Consider the following 11,800-nt stretch of genomic DNA (forward strand, 5'->3'; position numbering starts at 1 on the left):
AATCATCTGTCTTCCTCGTATTCGGGGCATCCATTCCTACGTGAATCCACAATGGACGTATTTCTTTTCCTTTCGTTTCCTTTATAGGGACGGTATGAAAAAAACAGGGTGGAATATATGGATTTATTATGCCAACGATAGCTCGGAATATTTTTATCGACAATGAACGTCCCTGCTACCCGGTGTCAATATGCAAAGGACTTTGGCATTGACATTTTATTTAATTCATCCGTAATAATATTATATGGTATTGCCACCTTTGGCACTTCCTCTATGCTGTCCGGGTTATTGAGTCTATAATCAAGTTGGTGGTGATAATGTTGGTACGCGTGGGACGTTCGAGTATTTGAAGGGAAAAAAAAAAAGAAATTCGCCTATATCAAACGTGCAATCATTATGTATAACCATTGGGTCGAAGTGCTGTTCGGAGCGTTGCGGCTCGTCAACTGGCAGCGCGAACGACGGCAAACAAATTGTTTCGGATTTGTAGTGGAGAACATGACTATCGCATACTCTCGTGTAAATATATGTCCAATCATACTGCTTATTCTAACGCTTCCCGTAGGACAGGAGAGAAATGTGTTGTACACGTTCGACAAATATTTGCCGAAAGTGTGTCGGGCCGTGTACGAATGTTGAACTACACCGCATTTCGCGCAAACAGAGAAACGTTCCGGGCTCCGACTGTTATAATATTTTATTCTCCACGGCGATTCCCGTGCTGCCGCTCATTTTCAATGGTGTGTACATAAGAGATTGCTGTTGTTTGAGGAAATGTTAAAAATCTTTTTTTTTAATTCAATTATCAGCCACGAGGAACGTGCATGCGTATATACAGAGGCGGGTAACAAAGGGTCGTAGGGTGGACTTTTTCGCAATGACCGTTGATATTGTAATAAATTTTTTTTTATTTTCAAAATTTATATTCTTATTCTCTGACTCGTATGATTTATTTTTGTTATTAATTATTCAGATTATATGCTCACGTGTAACAGTGACAGTGTAACAGTGCCCGCTCACGGGTCGAGTAACAAAACAATTCTGTCGTCTCTCATTAGGAATGGATTATCGATCCTGACGTATTACGAGGATTTGGATTGGCCTGCGGTTTGAGGTCAAGCGTTCGGCTGATTGCCTCGTCAGAGAGGCGATTGCACTTAACTTGAGAATTGAAAATGTAGTTTTTTTCGAGGGTTCCCGCGAATGCACGCGAGACTGGCGTCGCGACGCCGTCGGAATATCGATAGAGCGCCGATCGGATCGATAAGATCGAAATTGAAAATCGGGACGGTACCATTGAAAAGTTTACTTCTCGCGGTAATACGCACGGCCGATTCCCCTGTTTCCGGTCAAAAACGATAGGCCCCTCGACTATCCGGGATCGATAAACAAATCCAATTCGCTCGTGGTTTCTCGAGCTGATAAAAAAGCAGGAAGCACAATAAAAAAGCTCCAGATAACTGCGTTCGGATTACCTATCCCACAAGGTTTCCCGCGTTACACGTTTCTGGAATTTAAGCTTTTCCGGCTTTTTCTCTCCCTTCTCCTCCCGACACACGTTATCCGAAAGACAACTCCGTCCCTGCGCCCGTCGTTAAACATATCCGTCCTTTAAATTCCATCTCCCCGAAAACCGCATTTACATTTATCTACCCAGACAAGAAAAATCCGTACCGAAAACGTTCCTAATTATTGTCCCCTTATCCATCCTACGCACAAGCGATATATCGTTCTTTTTTCTCTTTAAATCTAGTAAAATACAAATGCCTAAATTCGATCTGCGTCGATGCGGCTCGCCAAATGTCAGCAGGTGCGATAGAAGCGCGGTTCGAAATTGATAGGAGGAAATTGGACACTCTGCGGCCGTTGGTTAAAGAGGGAGTAACTTTCCCCGAGCTGTACCAGGGCTGATACAGCACTATGTATATACACACATATATATATATATATACACGTGGTACAGCGTACACGATCAGAGTGTCGGGGGTCCGCATGGCTGAGTAGTATGAAATGGTAGGTGACGATGGGGATGCTACCTGCGATAGTGCAGGGTGGTGTAACGTTCCGAGATTAAGGCAGAGCGAAGGCATTTGAGGCAGACAGTGAAGCAGGCCGACGGGGATGGTGTAGAGGGAGAGCTCAAGGGTGGCTGTTAGCAGGCAGGTGGGTAGAGGTGGGTATAAGGGAGGCAGTGAAACAAGTCAGGCACAAGCCAGGCAAGTAGTTCAGCTACGTCTCAGTGAGTCCCACGAGTAGGTCTTGTGATCGCTGCTAATCTGGTTAACCCTCCCGCAACCAGCCCCCGCGCCCGTTTCAATTGGCATCTTTGTCTAGCCTCCCACATGTCTCTCTCTACGGAGTACACGTGTACACACTATACCATATTACAGTATAGCACCTACCAACCTAGTGCCTCTCGTTCATCCCGTCTCACGTTGCACCAACAACTGCCTGACTCTCCTGGTATCAACGCTGTGCTACTGAGCGGGGGCCATCGCTTATCACTTTTTATAATATCTCGGAACGAGCCGCGAATTTATCGGGGTGGTCCTCGAGCCAGCCCTGGGCTTCTCCAAACCCGGGAACATAATCCAGAAGCCGAAAAGCGTATCTTTCGGGGCTCTGACTTGCGCCTGGAACGTTCCGAATTACTTGGGAATAAATTCAAGGAGTGAGATGGCTGACGTTCCTGCACACGCCATTACGCAAGGTTCTTTGGCGTTTGGAGTTATTTTTCTTTTTCTTACTTTCCCAGCATCCACTTCCTATTTCCCATTCCTGGCTCTTTGCTCTCTACGGTACTTTCGACTTTCAAAGTTTTACGTATACCTTTTACTATTGCCGATAGCCTGCGAAATTCTTCGGAAACGTCCTTTGACTAAGCTCGATATACATGGGGGGAGGAAAAAAATGTATTTACACTTTGTTAATGAAATCACGTAAAGATGCAGATATCACTTATTTTCTTGTATCAGAGACTTTTAGGGGTCTTATGAATAATCCGCGCTTGTCAAATTTTACTAAGATGGTCTTTACCTTTCAACTTAGTTTTTAGAACTTTTAAGGAGCAAACCTCTCGATAGCTATACCGAGTCCGATAAGGGGATGGACGTGGCGGATTTTCTTTCAAGATGATAGATTAACGTTGGAAAATCAAGTGTTTGCTCTTGTAACGAGGATACTGAATTTCTTCTTCATTTACTTATTTTCGTCGATTCTTTCGTGTAATTTACAAATGGCTCTTTTATTTTATGGGGTACAACTTTTTTGGTCAGTACCTCGTACTGTGCTCTGTCTTGTGTATCCTGACGTGTACTTTGAGGGAAAGAAATTTACAAAGTGATTTTATGAAATAATTAAAAACTCGATTCTTCATATTAAAAGCGAACTTCTCCCTTTTTGCCTGACAGAGCTCAAATAATTCCGGCACGTTCGGAACTTTCAGTATACACCGGCTTTGGCCTCTCGGTTCGCGGATACTTGAATTTTACGACGGGTAAACAATCATTAAGCTGTTTCAAGTCAAGAGTAGCCATGATATTACAAGCTCAGCTCAAATACGCATATAAATGCTTACCCACGAGCGGGACCAAATATAAATATTAAAGTTTCCTAAGCAAACGTCCACTGAATACGTGAATGCATTTTACGTAAGCTGAAAAGCATTAATTAATTTCAGTCTATACTATAGGAAAAATTATACAGGATGCCTGCGTATTTGGATACGACCGTCCGCGGTCGATTTGCTTATTGTATTTGATTTGCGATGTATAAGCTGCTGATAAATGAATCGATGCTGTTGTGATATCGACGTAAAAAAAAAAATCTTAATTGCACGGAAGGCGAGAATAATCGGATTTACAAAAGATTTTCGTAAATTAATATCATTCGTTTAATGGAAGTCCAGTCGTTATCGTGACTTATAGTATTTATCTCGCCAATATTTACGTACGTGCTTTAATATATTGCCCAATACGTTCCGCAGCTCGTGAAAGAGTGGTCAGCAATATTTAATGGAAAAAACGATAAATTTGTAGAAAAAAAAAAAATAATAATTTTATCGGCATCTTTATACATACGAAAATATCATGGGACTCTACTTACATTTTTCATATTTACTTAGGCCTAATACTGTACTATACCTTATACTACATTGTATATGCATAAGTATCCTACCGTTTGCAAGCTAATGTACCTACTTGCACATGCTAAGAGGGTTTAATGTACTTGTGGGACAATTTATATGAGTTTCGCAATATATATATATATATATATGGTTATGCTAAAATCTACTTGCATTAGATTTTCTCGGCGCGGCATCGGAATTGGCTATTCGCAGGTAGCTAAAAATCTCAACGACCTTTTCGGGACTGTTCGAGTGCTCGTTGCTGGTGACGCTCTCGTTTGTTTCTACCTCTATCCCTGTCTCTCTTTTTATATATGTATATCAACATTTCCTGCTTCACCGCTAATGGAAATACTCCGTCCCTTTCACACATTCGTTATACCACTTTTCCTATCGCCATACGTTTACACGAACCTCTGACTCGTTTAAGGACATAAACCCGTCTTATCGATTTAAAGTATATCGCCTTAGAGCGATCCTGCGAAAATTCCTATCTTTTACAGTGAGAATTGATTACTCTTCTTCTCTCTCTCTCTCTCTTTCCTTCGCACTAAAAAGGAAATTCATGTTGAAGGGATATATGACTGACGTCACTACGGATGACTCCGTAGTACTACACTGTTACAGAGCGTGCATACGAATGCCGTTATTTGAACGAGATACGATATTACGATAAGCATTATCTTGAAATACGAAATTTTCATATACGAAGTAAACCGAATTTCACGAAGCCATAGCGAATCACGTTTCATTCAAGGGAACGAACTTTTCTGCTATTTACATTAAACGTATCATGCGAATATAAATTGACTTTTTTTTTTCAAAATTTTTCCAGGATTCGTTCAAGTTTGTTAAAAAAAGAAAAATGTTTTTTCTATGAAAATAAACGAAATCGTCATATTCGGGTTTTCCACGATATTTTCGAATTTTATCACCATCCACTTTGGTACAAAAATACGTATAATAAATATTTCACTGCCAGACAACTGTGATAAATTGAATCCATGTTTCTGATGAAAAAGTCAGATTTACGTATTGACACGGTACGAAATGAGAGCAGCTATCGGTTATCATGACTTACGAACAACGGAGTTTGCATTGGTTAGTTGATTAAAATATGTATGACGATCTTTGATACTTAACTAATCCCACCCCTTTCGTTTCCCTTACTCGTTAGGTAATGATCGACGTTAAAAATTCCCTTGTTACCAATAACGCCTTGAAACTTTATTGTACACTATGAACAATACACGTATCAATGTCACGTATGCTTTGAAATATATTATACCTTTGTTACACGTGACTCTTCATCTGGTACATGTCAAAAAGATATCATATTACACATTCATTAAGTATCCACGAAAATACGTATAATCATCTGAAACATAAACAGATGCCAGTCCTGAATCGACCCTAATTAGGCTTTAGGTACCATAAGGATCGTATGGATAAGCCAACTTTGGTTGTTGTTTGATCCGACTATATCCATTAGCAGGCTTTATAGGAAGGTAAACAAGACAAATTAATCACACGAAATATGACTTATAATCGAATAAATAGAGATAAATTTGCATGTAAATTAAATAAGAAAATCAAGGTAAAATTATAATCGGCAGACGGGGACTAGAGCAGTACTCTCCTTTCCCTAGCATCCGTAAAAGCTTGAAATTCAATGAAAACGGTAGAAAGGATGAGAAGAAACAAAATCTTCAGATTTCGATATAAAATTAATAGCGAAAATATATAATCCAGATCAAGTAGGTCTGTTGGTAAACGGTTATCGCCACCACTTTGCAGTGCATCTACTTCAACCCACTTTTCGATAGATCAATAAGTATATCGATGCGCTACTTTATCGGTAAAGGATCCAAAAAAAGATTCCCATTTCCTTCGTACTCGGCAGAGATTATTGGAACTTAAGAATTGCTTTAAGATTATAGATTTTTTAAATCTGAAAACCGTCTCAAAGACTCGTTAGTGTCATTGTAAACAATTTTTTTAAAGTTACCAACGGACCTAAGACTGTATCCGGTGAAGCTGTGATCTCGTAATCTGATTCCAAGGATTGCAGAGTCCTTCTATACCGACAAGAGGAGTGATCAACGTGCACAGTATAAACCAATCTGTAATTCATAACTCGGCCTTTCACTCTTCCTAGGTATCCAATGGCTGTTCCATAAAATTCATCCGAATTCCATTAAAAGATCGATCAGATACAGCGATTCTATCTTTAATCGCTTTATACTCTCCGGATTGCATGCATCATGTATAAAGTCCAAGAAAGCGCGTGCGAGAGCGAAGAGATAAAAATTTTGCAAGAACTGAAAAGTATTAGTTACACGACGAAGCCTGCATCCCGGGAGAGACGATAAATTAGAAATCTATCAATCGACCATTTTAATTGCATAATCTGATCTGTTCACAAAATAATTGCTGCTCGTGACATAAAGTTAGATTTACCCAAAATTTATATTAAATATAAATTGTACCTCCTGCAAAAATTCCAAAACCGGTGTTTGGACCCAGAAATTCATTTAACAGAAATTCAGCTTGCATCTCGTATTTGACGAAACAAAGTTCCGGTAATTATCATTGAAAGTTTTCTCTACATAGAATTTAATAATTACCTAACAAAGCTCAGACAGCTTTCCGTACCGGAAAGATAACAAAGATACTTAAGTTCCTTGCTTAAGTGCGCGAAAAGATCCTAATTATTGAAAAATATATATATATATATATATGACTTGTTCAAGGTGATAACTAGAGTAGCTCTATGACGTTTCGCAAACAATATTCCCATTAACGAAATGGACTGCTCGCGCGTGAGCCGAAATAATTCATATATGAATATTGAGTATGATCTTGGTACACATCCGAGAAGTATCGTATAAGTGAAACGAGTTCCAAGTTTAATAATTTAGTAATAATCCTCTCACCCGGTATTATCGGCCCTTCACGATATACATTATCGATTCGCAAAAGATCGTTCGTATCGATTGGCTATGATAAAAAAAAGGAGGTAGATTTAATCGCGAAATTCAAGTGCCCGGTCATTGTTCAAACGTTAACTACTTCGCTTCGGTCTCGAAAAGGCTGATTCACCTACCGGAAGCATTAGCCCCGTTGCGATGAAGAAAAAAAAAAAATATCGGACTGCGATATAACGACGTAAAGAGAAACTTTAACAACCGTTATATACAAAGAGACTGAAATATTTAGTATTAATGAAAATCAATTTGCCTCGTCCGATATATATTTATAAGTTGGAACCTTTGTGTGCAGCGAACGTCGAAGAAGGAAAACAAAAAAAAAAAGAAAAAAAAAAAGAAAGAGTGAAATCCAATGAAAACGATTGCTAGTAAACTCGCGGATTTTACAAAGTGTCGTTCGATCCGGTGCTGCACACCGGCAAGGAAAAACGGAAGTGAACCCGTGTTATTTACAGTTTTCAATTTGCGAGCGGCACTTACCCGATTCGAAAGTACACCGTTGCAAGGAGAAAGGCGTTGGGTAGCGGACGTTGTGCGTCGTACGCTTACGTACGTTTCCTAGAAAAGCACGTGGAAAGGAAGTTCGTTCCCGAAGCGAAAGGGTCGGAAAAAGTAAAAAAAAAAAAGAAAAAAGAATTCAATCGCGTTTGATTGATCTCTGTATAACGAAGAGACGTAGCGGCTGACGTAAAAGGCCAGAGTAGTTTTTCCTTGCAGCGTCATCCAGCGATTCTGGCAGGAACGGCTGCAGTGGTAGTTCCTGACAGTGGTCAGCCGTAACCAGCGACGCTGTCGCCACCAACGGGAAATTATAGAACTGCATCAAAGCCTTCGTTTAATTCGTCCTATTCAACAGATTTCACCAGCCGTGAACCCATTTTGATGAGGGTTTCTCTGTGTTACACTTTTCTCTGGCGTCCACCCCTCCACCTGCCCCCATGCTGCTCTTTTGCTCGGCGGGCTGGAACACAAGCTTCTGGAAAGCCCAGCGGTGCCCCGCGCTGACCCTTTGCCGTTACGTAACGTCACGCTCCTGTATTCGTATATTGGAACATCCGCGAAACGATTTATTATGGCCACGTGCGATAACGATTCTTATGGTCTCTCTTTTAACCGACGATACTCTCATAGCAGCACCGCGAGAGTTTGACTTTAATTTTCAAATGGAAAAGACGCCAATTCGACGGGCGCTCGGGTCGTTTCGCTGTGACTGTATTTTAAAGACACTTTTGAATGAATTATATGCTAGGATATCTGTAAGAAAAATATGTTACGTTGAACGTCAACTTTATGCACGACGTCGTCCGTCGATTTTACCGAACAAAAATATAACGAGAGAATTTTTGAATAAGAAATTTGTATGCTAATTTAATCGAAGATACACTTGTAGATAATTCAATCGATCGATCATTCGTTTATGATTCTTCGTGTAAACCCTGCTTTACGTTTAGATTTTTATACGCATCCCTAACGCGGTACGCACGAATTCGCCGAAATATTCGGCTTCTCGAATACGTATTCATTGTAAACGAGGCATTAATTCGGGCCTGCTGACCAAAAAGGTCAGGCTATCCATTTCTCGAACAATGGCCAAAAACCGTCGTAGCTTATTCGAACAAACCAGCGAGCTTACCGGATAGTCGGTGCAATGTCATAAATGCCATTGTCACTTTGCCTAATTACCCTAACTCGTTTAGCCGTTACACGCGTTCGTTTACTTGCGCTTGGAGGAGCAGCAATAGCTAATACAGGAGCGTCTCTCTGTCAAAGTCGCCAATTATTTTTCAATGAATTACACGAGACTTTTGTATCGTCGCAAATTCCCAGCCAGTAGGGTATGCGAATACAAAGCGACGATCAGGATTTTAAAAAAATTAAATGAAAACGGCGATACAAGGCGAAATATCAAATTATTATCGCAAGATTAAAGGAATCGACGTTATCGAATAAATTGTTTAATTTTCAACATTAACGAGAAATATTGACTTCGGAAAAAAATTGGCTGCACTGATACCTTTGAAATTGAAAACCTGTTCCCTTTGTACCCATCAATTTACCCATTCTGGGCACAAAGTCTTTTCTGCTAACAATGTTTATTGGAGATTCTATAACGTTTGATATTCTGACCTGTATATATGGATGCAGGTGTATATATATATATATATATATATATACGCATATATATAGTTATTGCCCTGCGGGTATATACGTTAATCGATAGTACGTATAATATGCCAGCTGCGCCTCATTGTTAAGTGTTACATATAATGGTGATATAATAACATTGAACACACTATATATTTTATGATGCAGGTATATATATATATATATATATATATATATATATATATGGGTATATACGTTAATCGATAGTACGTATAATATGCCAGCTGCGCCTCATTGTTAAGTGTTACATATAATGGTGATATAATAACATTGAACACACTATATATTTTATGATGCAGGTATATATATATATATATATATATATATATATATATATATATATATATATATATATATATATATATAAACACTGTGCGATACGCCAGATATAATTTTAGTAATCTTATAGCATTATTATTATCGTTCAATCAATTACACTCGTTCCAGTTCCTTCGTGTATTTTAATAGTTAATTTATAAAAGTGAAAAAATAAATATCAATCCATTAATAATTACTGTGCATTAATTTTCATTCGTGCAATGCACACGAGTCGTTCAAATATTTTATAAATGCATATATTACAAATATATTCACAAATACGACAAAATTCGTTTCGACTTTAAAAACGTACGTACCGTTCGAATATATGAAATTCTATATTTATAATTAAATTAAAATTTCCAAATATTTGTCCATATAATTCATACGATACGATTACTTTGAACTTTCATTAATTAGCCACTGATTGAATTACTATGGAAAAAAAAGGTCTTGATTAACTCACCGTTGATGACGTGTACGTTGACGCTAGCTCTTTCGGCGATCGTTGGGACACAACTGTAATTTCCCGAATCAGCTGGTTTCGCGTGGGTGATTCTCAATCTGCGAAAAGAAACGTTACTTTGATACCATCGACAATGATAAAATCCAACGAGCACCGATGACAAATTTGTTCACGGTACTACACGCGTCTATACCTATATACTCAACATCAACTCAACATGCCTCAATGACAAGTATATTTTATATCGATCTGTGACGTATTCGCGTGACACCTTCGAAGAGTCCGCTCTTGATATTTTCAAAATATAATATTAATATATTCCATATCAAAATGATTTCCGAAGTGTATCGACGATCGACTAACCTCGACGTAAGGGCGTCGCTCCATTCCGTCTCGACGGTGACTCGCGGCTGCGAGTCAGCATCGTTTTCCGTATGGGGAGACGTAATGACCGGCTGACCACCGTGGTACCACGCTACTGTACCCAAGTCGTGGGGCCCCTGTGACATTAGGCACGTCAGTGTCAGCAGGCTGCCAGTTTTAACGTAAATGTCGGCAGGACCGATAATTCTAGCTCGTGCCTCTGAAAAACGAAACGAATATACATGATTATTTGAGAGGTAATATTTTATATGGAAAATCCCCCAAAAATATATTATTAGACAGTCATACGATTCGAAGTGGGTGCCATTGTAAAAATTACTTTTTTTTTTCATCAGGCATATCATTAATTTTCAAGATAAAATTTACAACTTGCATTAAGGGATTTCAACGTGGGAAGTTTTTGGTCGTAAATGGTGGGACATTTTTTTTTTTTTTTTTTTCAATTAAGTACACAATAATTTATATTACTTTTCATAAGTGGCCATGAAAACGCGTATTGTTTAAAGTTGTATTATTGAAAACAACGATGCTGTATAATGATCCAATAAGCATTGCTCCGGCATTCATATTCGACGGAATATTGTTTCGGGCCCAGACGTGGAGGAAAATGTATAGGGCAGACAGTAGATACGCGATGAGATGGTCAGACGCGTATTTTATCTTATACGCGTCTGACTATGTCATCGCGTGAGAAAGTTTATCTTCTTTCTTTGTATAAAAATGTTTCATAGCGAAAAAACGTGTCTCGCACGAAATTTTACTCGTAAATTGATGACATATCGGTATTATCACGTACTTACTTTAGTAATCCTAAAACTGCTCTACCCGCCCGTCTTACAGAGAGCTTTTACATTTAGCTTCGCGCAACGATTCGCTGCTAACCACCATAGCCTATGGTGGTCCAGGTGTCTCCTTTCGCACAAGCTTCACTCATTTTACTTGAGGCAGTAAAATTTTATATTAAAATCTAGTTCGATAAACCGCGTCAGTGATAAAAATGCTTCGACGTTGCGTCGGTATAAAATTTAAACGAGCTTCTCCCAACGTGGGGTCGAACGTGAGTACCCATCTACAGCTTACCTACCTTCTTAGCCTGGTACCTGCCTCTACGTCAGGGTTCGTGAAAAGAAATGAAAGGAGAGTGCTTATTGATCCGATATTGGCAAGATGCTCCCTAGAATTTTTCAGTGGTTCGTCCCTGTGCCACGGTGGCAAATACACTAATGGAGGATGGACTTCTCGACGAAGAGCGCCACTCCAAGATTACTGAAATTGTGGAATTCAAGAATCTCTCCTTGCGAAAAAAAAAAAAAAAAAAAACCGCCTCGATTAAAAAATACAAAAAAAAAA

The 11,800-nt window shown here is 39.1% G+C and overlaps 1 protein-coding gene across 1 annotated transcript in view; it reads right to left on the reverse strand.

The window, feature by feature from the left end:
- Positions 1 to 11,800, reverse strand: part of LOC107269145 (zwei Ig domain protein zig-8) — a 164,430-nt gene that overhangs the window by 4,549 nt on the left and 148,081 nt on the right. Inside the window, exons 4-5 of the mRNA XM_015742691.2 lie at positions 10,430 to 10,649; positions 10,067 to 10,164 (exon numbers count right to left, since the gene is read on the reverse strand). Of these exons, the coding sequence (XP_015598177.1) occupies positions 10,067 to 10,164; positions 10,430 to 10,649 (318 nt within the window). The remainder of the gene's footprint in view (positions 1 to 10,066; positions 10,165 to 10,429; positions 10,650 to 11,800) is intronic.

The sequence above is a fragment of the Cephus cinctus genome, unplaced genomic scaffold (assembly GCF_000341935.2).
Source record: "Cephus cinctus unplaced genomic scaffold, Ccin1 Ccin1_scaffold0607, whole genome shotgun sequence".
Lineage (NCBI taxonomy): Eukaryota > Metazoa > Arthropoda > Insecta > Hymenoptera > Cephidae > Cephus > Cephus cinctus.